Source organism: Trichomycterus rosablanca, chromosome 12 (assembly GCF_030014385.1).
Source record: "Trichomycterus rosablanca isolate fTriRos1 chromosome 12, fTriRos1.hap1, whole genome shotgun sequence".
NCBI classification, from domain to species: domain Eukaryota; kingdom Metazoa; phylum Chordata; class Actinopteri; order Siluriformes; family Trichomycteridae; genus Trichomycterus; species Trichomycterus rosablanca.
This window is the reverse complement of record NC_085999.1, coordinates 16,182,271-16,205,757: the sequence shown is the minus strand read 5'-3', so window position 1 is coordinate 16,205,757 and position 23,487 is coordinate 16,182,271. Positions and strand designations below refer to the sequence as shown.

General features: G+C 40.5%; 1 protein-coding gene across 1 annotated transcript in view; it reads right to left on the bottom strand.

Annotated features, from left to right (window-relative positions):
• Positions 1–23,487, bottom strand: part of sema5ba (sema domain, seven thrombospondin repeats (type 1 and type 1-like), transmembrane domain (TM) and short cytoplasmic domain, (semaphorin) 5Ba) — a 269,710-nt gene that overhangs the window by 98,448 nt on the left and 147,775 nt on the right. Inside the window, exons 4-5 of the mRNA XM_063005942.1 lie at positions 5,640–5,739; positions 5,081–5,126 (exon numbers count right to left, since the gene is read on the bottom strand). Of these exons, the coding sequence (XP_062862012.1) occupies positions 5,081–5,126; positions 5,640–5,739 (146 nt within the window). The remainder of the gene's footprint in view (positions 1–5,080; positions 5,127–5,639; positions 5,740–23,487) is intronic.

Sequence of the window (23,487 nt, the reverse complement as noted above, 5' to 3'; positions counted from 1 at the left end):
GCCCGGGTGTATTCAAAGAAAAAGCACAAGCACTTCTCACCTCATCCAGCTCAGGAAAATGTTCTTCCTTGGTCGTGCAGGTTTCCTGCCAAAGTCTGCATGTTTGGCACTACGAAGTGCATTTTAGAGATGAGCTGGCTCCTGATCAAGTCCATTTTACTTCTGGCTCAAAAATACACACTATAATGCTAATTGCATGAGGTGAGGGTGGGATGGGCTTATACACCGTTCAGCCATAACATTAAAACATATAGACATATAAACATATAGAAGCACTTTGAAGCACAATTACTGACTGTAGTCCATCTGTTTCTCTGCATGCTTTGTTAGCCCCCTTTCATGCTGTTCTATAATGGTCAGGATCCCCACAGGACCACTACAGAGCAGGTATTATTTAGGTGATGGATCATTCTCAGCACTGCAGTGACACTGTCATTGTGGTGGTGTGTTAGAGTGTGTTGTGCTGGTATGAGTGGATAAGACACAGCAGCACTGATGGAGTTTTTAAACACCTCACTGTCCCTGCTGGACTGAGAATAGTCCACCAACCAAAAACATCCAGCCAACAGCGACCTGTGGGCAGCGTCCTGTGACCACTGATGAAGGTCTAGAAGATGACCAACTCTAACAGCAGCAATAGATGAGCAATCGCAAGGTGGACCAACTAGGTAGGTAGTCTAATAGAGTGGACAGTGAGTGGACACGGTATTTAAAAACTCCAGCAGCGCTGCTGTGTCTGATCCACTCATACCAGCACAAAACACATTAACACACCACCACCATGTCATTGTTACTGTAGTGCTGAGAATGATCCACCACCTAAATAATACCTGCTCTGTCGTGGTCCTGTGGGGGTCCTGACCATTGAAGAACAGAGTTAAATGAGGTTAAAAAGTATGTAGAGAAACAGATGGACTACAGACAGTAATTGTAGAACTACAAAGTGCTTCTATATGGTAAGTGGAGCTGATAAAATGGACAGTAAGTGTAAAAAGGAGGTGGTTTTAATGTTATGGCTGATCAGTATATAGTACTGAAGAAAGAAAAGGTGCAGGGCACAAAAAGTGGACAAGATGGCTACAAAACATTGTTTCACAGTTTTGGTGCAACTTAATTTTATATTTGTCTTTATACATCCTGTTTATATAAAAGTGTTCTCTACTAAAAGCTATAAATAAAGACAGCAGCCTGACACAGTTCCACAATCTCTTCATTTCCTACTCTCTCTACAATTCTGTTAAGCACAGTATTTCTGCTTCGACTGCTGGCGCCATCTCTCCTATTGATTTGGACCCTGGTAATGCTTGAGATGCTCCAGTAAGTCAGAACGAAAAAAGATCTGTCTTATTTATTCCTGAATTTGGATCATCCACAGAAACTGGTTGGAGCTATACAGACCAGGGTGAAACAGAGTGGCTTGTTTAGGGTGCTTTAGGAAGAGTGTATGGCTGTACATACTGTAATGGTGAGATATTAGACACTGTTGCAAATTTAGGGAGAAAATACATGCGGAACAATTTAAACAGTCTTTATCAGTCTTTATTTCATTTCCTTCCAGCCTTAGACCAGTGCACCCCAGTCACATTACAGTGAATTACACTAATCAGCCATAACATTAAAACCACCTCCTTGTTTCTACACTCATTGTCATTTTATCAGCTCCACTTACCATATAGAAGCACTTTGTAGTTCTACAATTACTGACTGTAGTCCATCTGTTTCTCTACCTGCTTTGTTAGCCCCTTTTCATGCTGTTCTTCAATGGTCAGGACTCTCCCAAGACCACTACCAAGTAGGTATTATTTGGGTGGTGGATCATTCTCAGCACTGCAGTGACACTGACATGGTGGTGGTTTGTTAGTGTGTGTTGTGCTGGTGTGAGTGGATAAGACACAGCAATGCTGATGGAGTTTTTAAACACCTCACTGTCACTGCTGGACTGAGAATAGTCCACCAACCAAAAACATCCATCCAACAGCGCTCCGTGGGCAGTGTCCTGTGACCACTGATGAAGGTCTCGAGGATTAAAGAGCAGCAATAGATGAGCGATCGTCTCTGACTTTACATCTACAAGGTGGACCAACTAGATAGGAGTTTCTAATAGAGTGGACAGTGAGTGGACACGGAATTTAAAAACTCCAGCAGCGCTGCTGTGTCTGATCCACTCATACCAGCACAACACACACTAACACACCACCACCATGTTATTGTCACTGCAGTGCTGAGAATGATCCACCACCTAAATAATACCTACTCTGTGGTGGTCCTGTGGGGGTCCTGACCATTGAAGAACAGAGTAAATGCAGGTTAAAAAAGCATGCAGAGAAACAGATGGACTACAGTTTGACGTTGTAAAACTACAAAGTGTTTCTATATGGTAAGTGGAGCTGATAAAATTGACAGTAGATCCAAGGAGGTGGTTTTAATATTATGGCTGATCAGTGTATGGACTCCACTGACACCTGGTTGTTTAATGCGGTCTGTATTCTATCCATGTAAGATTTAACAAACTGATTAATGCTTTTAGAGTTTAAATCATAAACACCTCAGGAAATAGTCTTCAATACTGACTCTTGGCTAAATCAAACCAAAACAAGGTGCTGGCCAAATGCAACAATATAACATTTATTTTATCAGAGAAATGATGGTTTTAGCAAGCTGCTGTGTTTCTAGCACAATATGTCCTGTGTAGTTGTTATAAGCAGCTAAAAATGAGGTGATTCATTGTGCAATTTAGTTAATGGATGCTTCTGTGTAGGATTTGTAAATGCAGCTTTCAGTCAAAATGAGCCAATTTTACCAGGTTCACAGTAAATATATAAACCTCAGCTGCTAAACAGCTGACCACACAATTGCAAAATACTGCTATTATAAATGCTTTTTTTCTATTTTATTTATGCATTTTCTTCTATTTTCTCTCAATTTCGTATAGTCAATTTGGGGGATCCCTGATTTGCAGTCGAGGTGGGTATATTGCTGCTGGGTATATCCTCCTCCGACCCGCGATCAGCCCTTAGCGGGACCCTTTTTCACCTATACACTCTGCACAGGCGCCTCTCTATCTGCTAATCAGGGTCCTTACATTTACATTTTTGGCATTTAGCAGACGCTTTTATCCAAAGCGACTTACATAGTCTAAACAATTGAGTGTTAAGGGCCTTGCTCAAGGGCCCAACAGTGGCAACCTGGCAGTGCTGGGGTTTGAACCAGCGACCTTTTGCTTACTAGTCCAGTACCTTAACCGCTAGGCTACAACTGGGGTCTTACACAGTGTTTGAAGACCCCACCCACATACAGTAGACCAGTCATCCCGCCCAAGCAGAACCTTGTCTGCTGCAGGCACTACCAATTATGCCCACTAGATTATGCCCAGCCAAACGGTAGCAACGCCGAGTTTCAAACCAAATCTAATTTCATGGACCGGCAGGAGGATTTAAAATAGAAGAACTATAGAATGAGAAATCTGTGGGAATCTGCAACGAGACGCCGCTCCCACCTAGTGGTGATTGGAGACAATAACACCAGAAATGTTTTGGAAATGTAATTGCTCTTGTAGTGATCTCTAATTATTTATTCTTTCTGTGCGGCCCAATAATAAATGACCCACGGACCGGGACCGGTCCGCGGCCCGGTGGTTGGGGACCACTGTGCTAGCGGAATATCCTGCTGCGCCACCTGGGCGCCACAAATGCTTTTATAGTTTTGGCTCAAATAAAAGCATGTGCCTCACAAGGTTAAAACAGCCTGCCTTCTGTAGTGGAAATTTATACTGTAGCCTTCTAAGTGTGATTTTAATTGCTTGTGCATTAACTCCTCATAGTTACTCTTGCTTACAGCAGAATTCACTCACAGTGAAAGATTACTGAGGTGCTAAATATGTGTGACCTTGAGGACCAATGATAAGCTCCTGTTTTGGACATCTGTCATGTCCAACTGTCATAGACATCGCATAGTTTTCTGCCTAGTAACAAGACATTCTACGTTTACATTTGTGCATTAAGCAGACGCTTTTATCCAAAGCGACTAACAGTTATGACTGATCCGGAATTTTGATCAATTAAGGGTTAAGGGCCTTGCTCAGGGGCCCAACAGTGGCAACTCGGCAGTGGTGGGGCTTGAACCGGCAACCTTCTGATTGCTAGTCCAGTACCTTAACCACAGAGCAGTACTTTAATCACTGCCCATAAATGCTTTCTAGAACATTCTAGGACGTAGACTAAGGGTACATAAGGGATGCTTGAATAACACTTCTTCATTGCACTCTCTGAGTTTCTCCACAGACAAAAATAAAGCTCTTTCCTACATACAATCCAGTCTCTGAGACATTTAATTAAGGGTTTATCTACTACATTTCAGCACACCTTACGTGTTTAATCAAATTTCTTAGTAAAAGATTTAAAATAGACATTTCCAAGTGTCAAGCCCAAGCTGCACCCGTTAAAAAAACACCCAGTAAGGCCGCTCAGGTGGTGCAGTGGTAAAATACGCTAGCACACCAGAGCTGGGATTTCAAATACATCGTATCAAATCTCAGCTCTACCATCCGGCTGGGCTGGGCAGCTATATGAACAACGTTTGGCTGTTGTTCATCCAGGATGTTGTTCATCCAGGGAGGGAGCCGGATAAGGACCTAAAAACTGATGCAATTACGACCTCTGCTGGCTGATTAATGGCGACTGCACAGAGTAGAGGAGTAATGCTGATCAGGGTGTGGCTCTCCGTGCACAAGGCTGATCTGCATATGAACTCTCCTCGTGCAGGTGAAAAGATGCAGTCGGCAACTGCTCACGTTTCAGAAGGGGCGTGTGTCAGTTCGCTCTCCTCAATCGGGGTGGGGGTCAGCACCAGTAGAGAGGAGGCATAACGCAGTTAGGTAAAAATTCGATGCGCTAAAAATCGAGGGAAAATGCATAAAAAAAAATAAATATAAAACACACAATCAGGTTTTGCAATCAGAGAATCAAAAGCTATAAGCATAAAAAATTCTTACTGACGAATAGCTTCAAAGCATTTTCTGCACTGACTTTATTCTTTCTAAGCTGAACTACTGAATTAAAACAGCATGATGCTTGGTGCTTACCTGTGTAAGTGAAATGTTGCTTAAGTTCAGCCGAAAGAGGTAGTTTCTGCAGATAAATAAAAGTAAGAATAAATAATATTAACAAAAAAAAAAATCACTTAAAATACAGTACAAGGTTCTTCAAAAAGTTTCCGCACTTTTTTACCTCTATTTACTAAGAATTTCAAAAACAAATTACATCACTTTTCTACATAGTCACCCTCCTTTGCGATGCATTTTTCCTAGTGTCATACCAGTTTAATGCCATCAGCAAACACATTTTTGGTAGAGCACGTAGCCATTGATGCACCGCTGCTTTCACATCATCATCACAGAAAAATCTTCTTCCCCTTAAAGCTTCTTTGAGCGGTCTAAGAAGGTGGAAATCAGATGGTGCTAAATCCGGACTATAAGCTCTCTCTCAGTCTCTCAGACACAACCAATTACTACTCCTCCCACCCTCACCGTTTCAAACCAAAATACAAAAGTGCGGAAACTTTTTGAAGATACCTCGTAGCAACAGTTAAACAGTGCAAGCAAAACATTCCATATTCAATGGTAGGCACACAAAAAGTATTACCTTGCTCCAACTATGAGTTCATTCCTGGTGAGGTCGAGAGTAAGCTGGGAGTAGTCTCGTACACCAGGGTGTGAAAAAGAAGAAATCCAAGGACTGAGAGCTATAGAAGGTGACAGAAATAAAGCACAACACATAATAAGTTTAATACAGTTTTCAATGAGTGAATGAATGAAAAAATGAATATGGCTGATATAATAACAAACATTAAATTACAACCCCAAATTAGAATAAGTTGGGGCAGCAAGGAAAATGCAAATAATAAAAGAACACAGAGTTTTATTATTTCATCGCAGACAGGATGAACCTGAGATATTTTATGTTTTATCTGCTCAACTTCATTTCATTTATTAATAAAGATCCATTCCTGCATTTCAGGCCTGCAACACATTCCAGCAAAAATTGGGACAGTAAAGCATTTACCAATTTGTAATGTTGCCATTCCTTGTCACCACACTTAAAAGACGTTTTGGCACCGAGGATACCAAGTGATTTAGTGTTTCAGCTTTTATTTTGTCTCATTCTTCCTGCAAACACGTCTTAAGATGTGCAACAGTACGGGGTCGTCGTTGTCACATTTGTCGTTTCAAAATTCTCCACACATTCTCTATTGGGGACAGGTCAGGACTGCAGACAGACCAGACTAGTACCAGTACCCTCTTCTTACACAGCCACGCCTCTGTAATGTGTGCAGCATGTGGTTTTGCATTGTCTTGTTGAAAAATGCATGGACGTCCCTGGAAAAGATGACGTCTTGAAGGCAGCACATGTTGCTCTAAGATCTCAGTGTACTTTTCTGCATTAATGCTGCCATCCCAGAAGTGTAAATGGCACTGACACAGCCCCATACCATGACAGACCCTGGCTTTTGGACTTGTTGCTGATAACAGTCTGGATGGTCCTTTTTTCGTCTTTGGTCCGGAGCACACAGCGTCCATTTTTTTCCAAAAAAGACCTGGAATGCTGATTCATCTGACTACAATACACATTTTCACTGTGTTATGGTCCATCCTAGATGCCTCAGAGCCTCGATGCTTCTTTTTTGCACAGTAAGATTTTAAGTGGCATTTGTGCATGTAACTCTGTATTGTAGTGCTTGACTAAGGTTTACCAAAGTAATCCCTCATCCATGTGGTTATATCAGCTATTGTTGAGTGGCGGTTCTTGATGCAGTGCCGTCTGAGGGATCAAAGATTACGGGTGTTCAGCTTAAGCTTGCACCCTTGGGCCGATTCCTTGAATCGTTTAATGATATTATGCTCTGTAGAAGGAGAAATATGCAAAACCCTTCCAATCTTTCTTTGAGGTACATTATTTTTAAACATTTCAATAATTATCTTGACAAACTGGAGATCCTCTGACCATCTTTGCTCATCAAAGGCTCAGCCTTTCCTGGATGCTGCTTTTGTACCACACCATGATTACAAGCACCTGTTTTGAATCACATCATTATTTAGTTTTTTCACCTTATTACTAGCCCTAAATTGCCCCCGTCCCAACTTTTTTTGGAATGTGTTGGAGGACTGAAATGCAGGAATGGAGGTATATTAACAAATGAAATGAAGTTGAGCAGTAAATGTAAGGAACACTGCTTTTTTGTTTTATTTGCATTTTCCACACTGTCCCAATTTTTTCTGATTTGGGGTTGTACGTTCAACATCAAAAGAAAAAAGCTGACAAGTCTGTCTAGAATGTAACACATGTGGAGGACATTTGACTTTATACTGGGTTGTGGTTAAATTTTCCATCAGGACAATAATATAAAGTCTTTCAGTACTTCGTGGAGACTTTGATGCCATCCTAGCCAGGTTCTCAAAGTCTTTTTTCAACTACACACAATTTTATTTTATTTTAGCTTTGCTCTTGTATTAAATCCTCAACCCCAATTTTTTACATCTGTGGAAAAACATGGCAATTTATAAGCAACTAAAACACAGACACCCAAGAATGACCAAAAAAAGCAAATGTAACTTTTCTTTACTACATGTGTTACTATAAAGACAATTCTTCTACCCACATTAGAAATTTTTTTCCTTCTTCCATTTTTCTGCCCAAATAACTCTACCGTTCATGAAAACAGAAACAGTCACGGTTAGGGCTGGGAATCTAGCACTGGGTTTAACCCAGAGTCATGAGGAAGACCCAGCAGAGATGTACAATACACAACCTCCACATCACTGCTGCTGATCCTAATTCAACACGACAGTTAAAACATTTCATTTAAAAGCACTGTTTGACGCCAGCTTCTGTAAATTTAAACAATTAAGCCTGCGAGATATTTAGGGCAGCTGTCGAGTCTTATTAACATTGGAACAAAATTACACAGAAAAACTATTATGTAAAGATAAAAACGGTTTGATCTTTTTGTGGCCTGAACATGGTTTTGAAAATAGGAGTGTGATAATAGACATTTTAAATTGAAATTGAAATAAGAACAGGATACCTTAGCGGTTTCTGTTTGTTTATTTATTGGTTTAACACTTTGGTTACATTCACGGCAGGACTGCTCAGTATTTTCATTTTTCAAGTTTACTGAATGGGAAAAACCTTAATAATAATAATAATTAATAAATAAATAAAATAGTAACAATTTAAATAAGAAGTTCCTGTGGTATTTGGTGCCACACAACTTGAAGCATTCCTCCTGGTGATAGATCGTGTAGTGTGTGACCCCCTATATAGTGTGAAAACCACAACGACTTATGCCAAGTTCACACTACACGACTTTCCAAGTTGTCAGGTCGCTGTACAGTTCACACTACATGACTGGATCTCTTGTAATCGGGAGTCTTTCAAGTCGGTGTGTATTTCACACTACACGACTGATCGGTGATAGGGGGTTTCACACTACACAATCGATCACCAACTGCAATCGCAGGCGAGCTTCTCTGGTCTCTCAAACTACGTTTTGTCACGAAAACAAACTCGAGAAGTGACGAGGGGTTTAATGATACCACGTCCAAAAATGCACGTCAACAAGTAGCGATCAAAGCTTGTGCTCTGATGTGCAGCGTAAAACAAGTAGGAAAAATAGGAACAGCATGGATTGTTCTATAGTGAGTTGGAAGTTAATAAATATTTTTGCAACGTTGGGGTTATGTTTTGTAGAGAACGATAAGGTCAGAAATACTGTAATACTGTAAAACTTGTGTCTGTAAAACTTGTGTCGGTCGGAGCCGCTTGGATCGAGTTGTTGAGTAGTTCAAACACAGCAATTGAGAGCTGAGTTTCGATCGCCGAGCGAACACCGAGCTGCTCCAGAGCCGGCAAATCTAGCGCCGACCAGTCGGCAAGCAAAAATCAAGGCAAAAATCGTGTAGTGTGAACTAGGCATTAAAAGACGCCCGATTACAAGAGATCCAGTTATGTAGTGTGAACTGTACGGCGATCTGACACCTCCGAAAGTCGTGTAGTGTGAAACTTTAAAGATTCAAAACAAATGCAGACGGATTTGTGGCGAGCATGACACTGGTTACCCTTCTCAGTTAAAACATGTCAGATAAGCATATTTTCACTGTCTTTATCACTCTAGGGAGGCTTAAGACAGTCTGGTGTTTTGGTCAGTTTGTCATGTAGAAACATAAATATAAAGGATGTGAGACTTCCCAAGTCCACCATGAGAAATAAAGCGTGCCTTATGCCCACACCAATACTCCACAAAAACACAGCACTTAAGAATGTGCTTTAGTTAAACTGAGAACATATGGCAGGAAAATGAAAGGCATTTTTTGCAGAGACATAAAGAGAACAGAGTTGTGTAATCATGAGCTCCCTGAGGAGTCTTTGCTATTTATTTACATCAGTAAATTCTTCCAGAAACACAGTGTGATACAGTGATTCATTTATGAAAAAAGATTTAGTTGTACTAACTCAATCCGCCTGCTACACTGTCCATTACTTCTTACATTCTATTAAAACATTAACAAAACCTGATCTAGCAAATTTAGTCAAACCACAGTGTTACAATAATATATCTGAACCAGATATATCTAAATTAAACATATCTAACTACAACCTCAAATCAGAAAAAGTTGGGACAGTATGGAAAATGCAAATATATAAATATAGTGTTCCTTACATCAACTTTGACTTTTATTTGATTGCAGACAGTATGAACCCAAGATATTTCATGTTTTATCTGCTCAACTTCATTTCATTTGTTAATAAACATCCATTCCTGCATTTCAGGCCGGCAACACATTCCAAAAGAAGTTGGGACGAGGGTCATTTAGAGCTAGTAATGAGGTGAAAAAACTAAATAATGAGGTGATTCTAAACAGGTGACTGCAATCATGGTTCGGTACAAAAGCAGCATCCAGGAAAGGCTGAGTCTATGATAAGCATATTTGACATAGACAACAAATGCAAAAAGAGAAAATTATTGAACTTTTTAAAAACAATGTACCAATGTAACAATGATTGGAAGGGATTTGCATATTTTTCCCTCAACAGTGCATAATATCATTAAACAACTCAAGGAATCTGGAGGAACTTCGGTGCATGAAGGCCAAGAGTGCAAGCTACTGCATCAAGAACCGCCACTCAACAATAACTGATATAAAAACGTCTTTTAAGTGTGGTAAAAAGGAACGGCAACATTACAAAGTGGTAAATGCTTTACTGTCCCAACTTTTTTTTTGGAATGTGTTGCAGGCCTGAAATGCAGGAATGGATTTTTATTAATTATAAAAATTAGTCTGCAATCAAATAAAAGTCAAAGTAAATATAAGAAACTCTGTTTTTTTTTTTTTTTTTTTTTGCATTTTCCATGCTGTCCCAACTTTTTCTGATTAAAATCAGTAATCATTTAATTAAGTAAAATGCTGTTGAGGGCACGGTAAGTAGTGCTGTCGCCTCACAGCAAGATGGGACTGGGATCAATTCTCCAGCCATGCAACCAGGGTCCTTGCTGTGTGGTTCACCTTCTCCCTATGGCCAAATTGGTTTCTACCGGATGCTTCGGTTTCCTCAGACAAGTCCAAAGACATGCAGTAAGGCCAACTGGACCTACTTGAAATTACTAGAAAGTGTGTGTATGTGTGCTTTGAGATGGGTGTTTCTTGCAGTTTGCACAATGAATCAGACCCACCATGACCCTGACCAAGATGAAGTGGTGGTAGAACATACAATAAATGAATGAATGAATGCTGTTGACCCATACACCTTGTACACACTGCTAATCAGTCACAACACCCACACATTCACTTATCCAAAACTAGAGACAATTCAGACTAGCCAAATCCACCTTCTGGCTGTTTTGGAGGTAATAAAAACAACCAACTACACAGATAAAAGGAAAACCTGCCAAACTTCTTAAAGACAGAGATGGAAAGCAAGAATAGAAAGCAGGTCCCTGGAACTTAGGTTGCTACACCCATTTTACTTGCCACATCCACATGTCACACAAGCAAGATACACTCATACAGATCTGGTTTGGAACCACCCTAAGCACTGTCGTCGCACAGCAAGAAGGTTCTGGGTTTGATCCCCAGGTGGGGCGATCCAGGTCCTTTCTGTGTGGAGTTTGCGTGGGTTTCCACCGGGAGCTCCGGTTTCCTCCCACAGTCCAAAGACAGTCAAAATTGTCCATGACTGTGTTTGACATTAAACTTGTGAACTGATGAATCTTGTGTCCTGTCATGAATGTAACCAAAGTGTAAAACATGACCTTAATATCCTAATGAATAAATAATAAATAAGGAACCACCCTAAACACTAGACACAAGGCAGTATACAGGGCGCCAATCCCTCACACTATCACACACTTACACACATCTGCATGTTATGAACAGATGCATGCTAACTCCCAATTGCATGCCTGCACCACATTCCAAAAGAAAAGAAACTGAACGGGAGAAATCTAAGACTAAAAACACCTGTTTTGGAACTTTTTACATGAGATGGGATAATTATGAACATTGTTACAAGGTCAAACTTTTCAATGCAAGGATTGTTGAGGTTTTACACTTCGCAAAAATAGATTTATATATTAGGGTTTTAAGGTCATGTTTTACACACTTTGGCTACATTCATGACAGGACAGGTAGTTACTGGCCACACAGGACCCATCAGCCCAAGTTATATGTCAAACACATAGTCCTGGACAATTTTTGTATCTCCAAGTCACCTCACTTGCATGTCTTTGGACTGTGGGAGCAAACCGGAACTCGCGGAGGAAACCCACACAGACACAGGAAGAACATAAAAACTCCACACAGAAAGGACTTGGACCGGGCCAAACCCTGCTCTGATTGAGGAGAACGAGGCTAACCCATGCCCACTCCGACACGTGGGCAGCATGCCGTATGCATCTTATCACCTACACTTTGACAAATGCAGTGCAGATCAGCACTGTGTACTGAGAGACACACCCCAAGAGCACGCTTTTCTCATCTCTGTGCAAGTGCCATCAATCAGCCAGCAGAGGTCGTAACTGCATTAGTTATGAGAGAGAGACTCTATCCGGCTTAATCCAACCCATATCTGAACAACAGGCCAATCGTTGTTCATGTGGCTGCTCAGCCTAGCCGGCAGGCAGAGCTAAATATCGATATGATGTATTCGAGATCCCAGCTCTGGTTCCAGCGTGTGTTTTTACCGCTGCACCACCTGAGCGGCCGTGACTAACAGTTTTAAAATTGCATGAGTGTAAGGATTTTACCATCTACTGTTCACAGAATTATTAAAGAATTCAGAGAATCCTGAGTAATGTGTTGGAATGATAAGGCCAGAAACCACTATTAAATACACTTGACATTTAATCCCTCGCATACCAGGAGTCCAGACCTGTCTTCCATTAAAAACGTGTGGGGAATTATAAAGTGCAATAGATAACAACAAAGACCCAGCAGCTGAAATGTTATAGCAGTCAGAAATAGAAAAAAATATTTGCTTTAACAGCTCTTAAAGTTTGCTGGCTACTTTAAAAAGTTGTCACAGAGGCATGTTTACCTTTTCTTTAAAAAATACAGAATACATTTTTGTAAAACATTTATATGTACACAATAAATTAATAAAGTTGATTAGATAAAACATTAAATACATTTCCTTTGCACTATTTTTATTAGAATACAGGAAACAGAATTTGCACATCTTTGTTGGATTTTTTTAGGGTCACAGTTCATAGGGTTCATAATAGGGCTGGCACCGATCCAATACTCGATATCGGTATCGGTCCGATATTGGCCCAAATCACTGGATCGGATATCGGAAGGAAAAAACGTGTAATCCGATCTGATACTGTTGCTTAATGTAAATAATGCTTAATGTAAATAAGGCCATTGTTTGTGTGTAAAGCAAATAACACACGAAGATACGTTCCAACAGATTGCCATTTATTGCCAGCTCACTCGACAACTGCCGTAACAAGGCGCTTCTTTAACATGTGCCACTGATCTACAACTCATCCGCAACAGCCCTTAAGAAATTAAAACACACTGCCACAACTAAAAACACTGTTTAAACACAATAAAAATCGCTCACCTGAGATCAAGAAAACCTATCCTGTCCCGGCTTGGAGATCTCTCACATCCTCAACCATTAATCCATTAGCGTTATGAAATAAAACAAACTACACTGTTCTAAATGGTCCATCGCGTTTGATTGACATCCACATCTTCCAATTATAGATACTTTGGACAACACACCATAAAGCGAGATGTGTCACGTGAACAACAGCTTGAACGTAAGTGAAACCAAAAATGCTGCTAAATGTGTGTGAAAATAAAAACAGCAGTTTTGCATAAGTGTGATGTTGTAGGTTCTGTATTTATTCCTTTAGTATATTTGTTACACAGTCTGAGCATTGTTATTTAGATAGCTAGTGTAAGCATGGTGCATTGAGACATGTATTACTACTGCTTAGTTGTTTGAGAGGAGAAATGGCTGTATTGGATTGGTATCTGTATCGGTATCGGCCAATACTCAATTTGCAGTATCGGTATTGGACATAAAAAAGTGGCATCGAGCCAGCCCTACTTCATAAGATACACTTAAAAAATGTAGGTTTTTGCAACATTATGTTTAAATAAAAAAACTGTAATCACTTATTTTCAGTACATGCTTTGTCCTGGTTTAGATTGTGGTAAGTCCACAGGCATTTAGGAAGAAAGCAGGGCACCAACTTACTTATATCTAGGGGCAGTTTAATGTAGGTAGAAGGAATCCAGAGTACTTTGAGGAAACACATACAGAAAGCATGCCAAACTTTTGAGATACAGTAATCAGACATACGGTTCAATGTCCAGGACACAAGAACCCATGTTCACAAATATTTATCTATCTTAAAGTTCAAAATAACATATTTGTGTGGGCTTTCTAATTAATTTTATTAGTATGTAAAAAACAACCCTGAAAAACTGTGTGTGCGACTAAACCTTTTAAGGCAAGTGCCTGAGTTTTTTTTGTACAAGAACAAGACTTTGGTGTAGTCAGCAGCCTTGTAGTCATTACAAGAAGTGGATGACAGATAGCTGTTTTTTGGCAGACCTTGAACAAACATTTTACAGCGAAAAGTGCACTCCACAATCCAGGAATAAAGCCTGCGGATTCCCAAACGTCTGCATTTAGAACAGAGAGCATTCAGGTGGTGACCACAAGCACCAGGCTAGACATACTGTAGCTGCCAAAGCATACCAAGTGGATTAAAAAAAAATCTACACACTCCTGTTACCATTACTGGTTATTGTGCTGAAAAAAAAATCAAATCAATTGAATCATTTTCAGAACTTTATTGTGCCCTATAATGTGTATTTCAACAAACTGATATCTTTTAGGTAAAAAACATTACTAAGCAGCTACAGGTATAGCAAAAAGTATGACATTATACCCACAGTGAAGCATGGTGGTGGCAGCATCATGCTTCAAGTCTGTTTGACTGGAAGTGGGGCTTTAGTCAAGATGGCGAGAATTATAAATAGTTCCAAATAGTAGTCAATTTATGCACAAAACCGTCAAACTTCTGCTAAAAAGCTGAAGAGGAGTTTTACCTTTAAGCACAGCAACGACCCAAAGCATACCTCCACATCAACAAAACAATGATTTCATCAGAAGAATATCAAAGTTTTAGAATGGCCCAGTCAGAACCCAGACTGAAAATATTGGGGTGACCTGAAGAGGGCTGTGCACAGGAGATGCCCTCGCAATCTGACAAACTAGTAATCAGAAGGTCACTGGTTCAAGCCCCACCACTGCCATGTTGCTGCTGTTGGGTTTTGAGCAAGGCCCTTAATCCCCAGTTGCTTAGACTGTATGCTGTCACAGTACCATAATCCGCTTTGGATAAAGGCATCTGATAAATGTCGAAAATGTAAATGTAATAGTCGGCAGAGATCGCCAGTCATAATCGCATTGCTTAAGAGCATAGTACATAATATCAAAACTTTCTGGTCTACCATTATCCCTGTTCCAATAATTCTGAATTGTGTTGGAGGTGTTCAATTTAGAGTTAGTGCCTTTTTTCTATTTTATTTATGCATTTTCTCGCATTTTTTCTCCCGTTTTAGCGTAGTAAATTTGTCTTCCGCTGCTAGGCGATTCCTGATAACAGTTGAGGTGGGTATATTACTGCTCACGCCATCTCCGACATGTGCACAGCCCTTTTTCACCTATGCACTCTGCACAGGCGCCTCTCTATCTGCCAATCGGGGTCCTTACACAGCGTTTGAGGACCCCACCCAGATAGTCTGGTCATCCCGCCCTAGCAGAACCGTGTCTGCTGCAGGCACTTCTAATTATGCCTGCTAGATGGTGCCCAGCCGACCGGTGGGAATCTCTGCGCTAATGTGCTAGCGGAATATCACGCTGCGCCACCTGGGTTCCCAAAGATAGTGCATTTTGAAAAATCACTGCTTACAGAAATTGTCTGCATTTTACCTAATGTCTCACCTTTTTTAAAATGTTTGTAAATAATAATAAAATAAACCTGTCCTGTATATCTAACCCTCCAGTCCATTATATATGTATTCTTGTTTTCTTTTAAACCACTGACATTCCACTTTTTCTTTAAGCTTTAAGCCCAGTGTTGTTAAAACTGCCATGTGTTATCTTTTACTCCGTAAAAAAGACATAAATGTAGCTAAGAGGTCACAAAGTCATTCAAATTTAGGCTGAATATAAGTCTGTTACTACAGCTGTCATAAGTAATTTCAGTAAGGGTTCAAGAATCTGGCCCTTGGTTGTTGGCTGAAATTATTTCCATAAGTAAAGCTTTTATTAACTAAAGATGTCCACCCCCAGCAGTTGTATACTGATCAGCCATAACATTAAAACCACCTCCTTGTTTCTACACTCACTGTCCATTTTATCAGCTCCACTTACCATAAAGAAGCACTTTGTAGTTCTACAATTACTGACTGTAGTCCATCTGTACATACTTCTCTACATACTTTTTTAGCCTGCTTTCACCCTGTTCTTCAATGGTCAGGACCACTGCAGGACCACCACAGAGCAGGAATTATTTAGGTGGTGGATCATTCTCAGCACTGCAGTGACACTGACATGGTGGTGGTGTGTTAGTGTGTGTTGTGCTGGTATGAGTGGATCAGACACAGCAGTGCTGCTGGAGTTTTTAAATACTGTGTCCACTCACTGTCCACTCTATTAGACACTCCTACCGAGTTGGTCCACCTTGTAGATGTAAAGTCAGAGATCGCTCATCTGTTGCTGCTGTTTCAGTTGGTCACCTTCTAGACCTTCATCAGTGGTCACAGGACGCTGCCCATGGGGCACTGTTGGCTGGATATTTTTTATTCTTAGCACTGCTGTGCTGAGAATGATCCACCACCCAAATAATACCTGCTCTGTGGTGGTCCTGACCATTAAAGAACAACATGAAAGGGGGCTACAAAGCATGCAGAGAAACAGATGGACTACAGTCAGTAATTGTAGAACTACAAAGTGCTTCTATATGGTAAGTGGAGCTGATAAAATGGACAGTGAGTGTAGAAACAAGGAAGTGGTTTTAATGGTATGGCTGATCAGTGTATATCCTGCTGAACAATGTGACAGTAAATATCACAGAAATGACTAAAATGATGCCTAAAAACTAAAAACGTTCTTGTGATTGCATGGACTGTAACCTTGAGCAGAAGTTTGCATTCTTTACTCATGTGGCTCAGTGTTCTGAGGAGAATAAAGCTGGCGTGCGAAGCTCGCTCTGTACACTTTACGAGTGTGATGATAGCCTCTGGATAGCCTAAGTGAAATCAAGCATTACAGCCCACAGCAAGTGGCAGAAGTGTTTACCACGTCGCAGCCAAAGAGGCCTATCCACAAACTTGTCCAACCCTGACTAAATAATATTCTCTCTGATGTGTACAGTTGCACAGCACAGAAACCAGTACACACCTTCCATGTAAAGCTGCTTGTATAGCTTATACACCAATCAGCCATAACATTCTATATGGTAAGTGGAGCTGATAAAATGGACAGTGAATGTACAAACAAGGAGGTGGTTTTAATGTTATGGCTGATCAGTGTATAATGTCCTAATGGAATCAATAAAATCATGCAAGGACCTCATGAGCAGTCTGAACAAAGCCTTTATTTTCTCTAATAGAGGTCTAACACTTAAGGGCTATGCTTAAGTGTTAGTAACTTTTGCCTTTAAATATACAACAGGCTTCATCACCTCAAGTGTCCTGTGCCTGGCAGTCTATTCAAAATAAAGTGGGATAAATAAATTTGTTTACTCTCAAAGGACCTACTGTCCAGATTTCAGAGTTGACAGATGATTACTGCCTTGCTGTATCACAGAGCAGGAGATTAAAGCATTATCTATGAGGTCTACAGGACGAGCCTCGATTCCTCTTCTTGATTCTTGTGGCTATATTATACATAAACATTTACACAGAGTGACAATTAGAACAGATATTATATGACTATAATTGTAAAAAAAAAGTTAGGACTGTATGGAAAATGCAAATAAAAAAAAGTGTCTCCACTTTTTCTCCCTTTTAGCGCATCCAATTGCCCGATTGCGTCATGCTTCTTCTCCACCAACGCCGATCCCTGCTCTGATTGAGGAGAACGAAGCTAACCCATGCCCCCTCCGACACGTGGGCAGCAGCCGTATGCGTCTTGTCACCTACACTTTGACGAGTGCAATGCGGATCAGCACTGTGTATGGAGAGACACACCCTGACAGCACTCTTTTCCCATCTCTGTGCAGGCACCATCAATCTGCCAGCAGAGGTCGTAAGTGCATTAGTTATGAGAGAGAGACCCTATCCAGCTTTTAATATCCCACCCCTGTCTGAACAACACGCCAATCGTTATTCATGTGGCCCCTCAGTCCAGCCGGCAGGAAGAGCTGAGATTCGATACGATGTATTTGAGATCCCAGCTCTGGTTCCAGCGTGTGTTTTACCGCTGCGCCACCTGAGCGGCTCAAAACTGTTCTTATATCTGTATATTTATTATTATATTTTATTTCATTGCAGACCGTATGAACCAAAGACATTTCATGTTTTGTCTGGTAAACTTCATATTATTTGTTAATACATTCAGGCCTGCAACACTTTCCAAAAAAGTTGGGACGGAAAAGCATTTACCACTTTGTAATGTTTTACCAATTTGTAATTTTTTCCTCACAACACTTAAAAGACATTTTGGCATCGAGGATACCAAGTCATGAATTGTATCAGGTCTTATTTATCCCCATTTTTTCTGCAAACATGTCTTAAGGCAACAGTATGAGGTTGCCATTGTAAAGGTTTCCACATGTTCTTTGTGGCAGGCCAGACCAGTACCCATACACTCCTCGCCCAAAGCTACGCCTTTGTAATAAGGACAACGTGTGGTTTTGCATTGTCTTATTTAAAAATGCATGGACGTCCTTGAAAAAGATGTCGTCTTAAAGGCAGCATATGTTGCGCTAAAATCTCAATGTACTTTCTGCATTAATGCTGCCATCACAGAAGTGTAAATTATCTTTGTCAAGGGCACTGACACAGCTCCATACCATGACAGACCCTGGCTTTTGGACTTGTTGCTGATAACAGCACCACGTAACAAAATAAAATTGAGGAAAGAAAAAAAAATAGGTATAGACATTTGTGGTCATTCTTTCAAATGCTATATAATAACAAGTATTTAGAAAATTTTATAAAAAAAATAAAAATAAAATAAAAAATTAGGCCGCTCAGGTGGCGCAGCGGTAAAAACACACGCTGGAACCAGAGCTGGGATCTCGAATACATCGTATCGAGTCTCGGCTCTGCCTGCCGGCTAAGGTTGAGCGGCCACATGAACAACGATTGGCCTGTTGTTCAGATATGGGCGGGACTAAGCCGGATGGGGTCTCTCTCCCATGACTGGTGCAATTACGACCTCTGCTGGCTGACTGATGGTGCCTGCACAGAGATGAGAAAAGAGTGCTCTCAGGGTGTGTCTTTCCGTACACAAAACTGAGCTGCACTGCACTCATCAAAGTGTAGGTGATAAGATGCATACGGCATGCTGCCCACGTGTCGGAGGGGGCGTGGGTTAGCTTCGTTCTCCTCAATCAGAGCAGGGATCGGCATTGGTGGAGAGGAAGCATGACGCAATCGAGAAATTGGACGCACAAAAAGGGAGAAAAAGGGGAAGAAATGCATAAACAAACTGATCTGATGTTAAATCAAAACACTTGGCTTATGATTGACGTTCTAATTAATCCCAACAGTGTTCAGTGCAGTTAAGGTCAGGGCTGAGTCAGTCACTGTCATCACACAAAACTTGTCAAACCATTTCTCCTTAGACCTTGTCATTTTAAATACTGTAGTATGCTGTACCATTAACATGTCCCAAGCCAAGCTCTAACCCTGAACAAGAGCCTCTAACTCTTTCCTTCACCAAATTGTACTTTTAGCATTTTGTATTCCAGAAGGTAGTGTTCATTTTAGAGATTGTTACCATCATCCTAAAGTCCAGTGGCAGCATGCTTTACACCATACCAACGACTGGTCTAAAGCAGAGTGATCTTTGCCATGTGTGCAGCTGCTCTGCCATGAAAACCTATATAATAAATCTGTGTAGGCACTGCTGTTGCTCATAGACTCTATCATTTCTCAACAATTTATTGTTAAACAATATTGAACAACTGACCAGTGTAGATATAGCAAGGCAGAGACCTCATGAATTGACTTCACAGCCAATGTCAGTTTAAGAGCTGAGCTCTTCAGTATGACCAATTTCTTTACCAGTTTTGTCTATGAAGATTGCATGGCAATGTGCTCTTGTTTATATACCTGTTAGAAATGGGTGGGGTGTGCTTTAATTTATATGCCTATTAGAAACAGGTGGGGCGTGCATTAATCCATATACCTGATAGAAACAGGTGGGGCTAAAACACATTAACATAATCATTCAAAGTGACTGCTAGTTTGGCCATATAGTACATATCATGTAGTGTTCTGTACTATATCTTAAATTGATAATCATCTTTACATAAAACTCTTGTCAAGTCAAGAAGTCAAAAATAATTTCCAGTGTCTAACCAGTGTCAGAGTCCACAGACTTGATCTCAACAAACAGCCATTAATCAAACCACAGTGGACATAATGTAATGAAAAATCTAAAAATCCAATAGAAATAATGAATTCCTTAATGAAACGAGTAGCAGGAAATGATGTGCTCCCATTGCTCTGTAGATTCTGTGTACTTCCAATAATTACTCTCACGTCTAGAAGATACATCACAGAAATCTTTTGTCCCATTCGCATTACGCTTTGTTTGATTACACTAACAATTTCCTGCCTGAAGGGGAGACGGACTCCGTAGTCCTTTCATATTAGTCTGGCACAGAGCAATATAGAACGCTTATGCAAATGTTATGTGTGTATGTGGAATTTATAATTTTCAATTACATGCAAATCCATTCTGTCACACAGTGCAGCTGTAAAGCCCAACAGCAAAGGAGCATTTTGGGTTTCAGCATCTGTCGCATGACACAGCATTATCGCTTCTCGTTTTAACAAAAGCAGTTGTGCTGAAACTGGTAATTGTTCCTCATTTAGAAAATGACCAGTATTTTCTGTAGTTTACACAGATCTTCAGATAAAAAGCAAAGTCCCACCACTGAAAATTAAAACTCTATCAGAATTGTATCTGTAATTGTGCTAGTCTTACTTTAAAAAATCAAAGCAAATTCGTCACAATAAAATAGATTAAATAGTTTAACGTAAATACCTGATTAAGTGGGGGCTTGTAACTACATACACTGATCATTAAAACCACCTCCTTGTTTCTACACACACTGTCCATTTTATCAGTTCCACTTACCATATAGAAGCACTTTGTAGTTCTACAATTACTGACTGTAGTCCATCTGTTTCTCTACATACTTTTTAAACCTCCTTTTACTCTGTTCTTTAATGGTCAGGACCCTCATAGGACCACTACAGCGCAGGTATTATTTGGGTGGTGGATCATTCTCAGCACTGCAGTGACACTGACATGGTGGTGGTGTGTTAGTGTGTGTTGTGCTGGTATGAGTGGATCAGACACAGCAGCACTGCTGGAGTTTTTAAACTCCTCACTGTCACTGCTAGACTGAGAATAGTCCACCAACCAAAAATATCCAGCCAATAGCACCCTGTGGGCAGCGTCCTGTGACCACTGATGAAGGTCTAGAAGATGACCAACTCAAACAGCAGCAATAGATGAGCGATCGTCTCTGACTTTACATCTACAAGGTGGATCAACTAGGTAGGAGGGTCTAACAGGGTCTATTTAAAAAGTCCAGCAGCGCTGTTGTGTCTGATCCACTCATCCACCACCATGTCAGTGTCACTGCAGTGCTGAGAATGATCCACCACCTAAATAATACCTGCTCTGTAGTGGTCCTGTGGGGGTCCTGACCATTGAGGAACAGAATAAAAGGAGGTTAAAAAGTATGAAGAGAAAGTTGAGGACACATCACTAGGTCCTAAACCTGGACGAGACTGTAATGTTACTGTGACAGTGGTTCATACCTAGTAGGTGCTTCAGGCTTTTAATTTTTAAGTCCTAGGTTGTCCAGAACTTTCTAAATAAAACACTAACCCCAGACTGTAGTGGTTAAAGCAACACATTCTTTATTTATTTATTGCATTATTTAAAAGTGTACAATGGCACAGACGCTTTGATGCATACACAATGCCTGCTAGAGAACTAAATAAAATGTAATTTAAATGCAAACAAAGAAGTATATTACTAGCTACTATGACCACAATTCCCTGTGGTCACAGTGCTTTTGATAAGAGTAAAAAAAAAACACACAAATGGGTTTGCAGACAACAGGACAGGTAGGCGTCAATACCATCATACCGGAGTCCCCTGACGAATGAAGGCGCCTCTCCATGTCTTTTTCCAAACACACCTTTATTTTTCGCTCTTTCTTCTCAAAAGACTGGTCCATCTCTCCACGGAGCATCCAGCGGCTTATCAGGGGAGGCAGAAAGCAGCTTATCTGAGCAAATACCAAATATGCCTTTGTTTTGTCTTTCTGTGGTGAGATTTCCATGATGTTTGGGTCCTCTGGGAGGCAACTGGCTAGTGCAGGCGCAGACAGGCAGAAAATTCTTGAGAAATTCAATTCCGTACAGACTGTTCATCAAAAAGTGACAACAATAAATAAGCCAAGAAAGGTCACATTGCATATGAGAAAGTCAAACTTCGCTAGGGCAGCAGGGGGCAGGCCATGTAACGAATAGCCAGCATAACCAATGCAGCCGGGCGAAAACTTGACAATGAACCTTGTGCAAAAGCAATAAATATATTTTCAGCCTATATATGCCTGTAATTGTACTAAGCCATTAAATTCACCTTGGCTATTTCAGCAGTGCATTGCAAAATGCATCCAGAAAGACAGAAGCACAAGCCAACCACATAGTGCAAGGAGTGAAGGATTAATGTCTAGAAAAAAACTACAATTTGTTTTTGTTCGGAATTAGATCCATTAAACTATAAGACTAGCTAAGAATTATACACCCTAAATCAGAAAATGTTGGGACAGTATGGAAAACACAAATAAAATAATAATGCAGTGTTCCTTACATTTACTTTGACTTTTATTTGATTGCAGACAGTTTGAACCCAAGATATTTTATGTTTTGTCTGCTCAACTTCATTTCATTTGTTAATATACCTCAATTCCTGAATTTCAGACCTGCAAAACATTCCAAAAAAGTTGGAACGAGGGCAATTTAGGGCTAGTGATGATGTGAAAAAACTAAATAATGATGTGATTCCAAACAGGTGATGTCAACAAAAAAGAAGCCTTATGTTAACCATGCCCAGAAGCGGTCTTGACTTCTCTGAGCTTGGAGGCATCTAGGATGGACCATCACACAGTGAAAATGTGTATTGTGGTCAGATGAATCAGCATTTTAGGTCTCTTTTGGAAAAAAAAAACGCTGTGTGCTCCGGACCAAAGACGAAAAGGACCATCCAGACTGTTATCAGCAACAAGTCCAAAAGCCAGGGTCTGTCATGGTATGGGGTGTGTCAGTGCCCTTGGCAAATGTCATTTACACTTCTGTGATGGCAGCATTAATGCAGAAAAGTACATTGAGATCTTAGAGCAACATGTGCTGCCTTCAAGACGTCATCTTTTCCAGGGACGTCCATGCATTTTTCAACAAGACAATGCAAAACCACATGCTGCACACATTACAAAGGCATGGCTACAGAAGAAGAGGGTACGGGTACTGGACTGGCCTGCCTGCAGTCCTGACCTGTCCCCAATAGACAATGTGTGGAGAATTTTGAAAGGAAAAATGCGACAACGACGACCCTGTACTGTTGCACATCGTAAGACGTGTTTGCAGGAAGAATGGGACAAAATAAAAGCTGAAACACTAAATCACTTGGTATCCTCGGTGCCAAAACG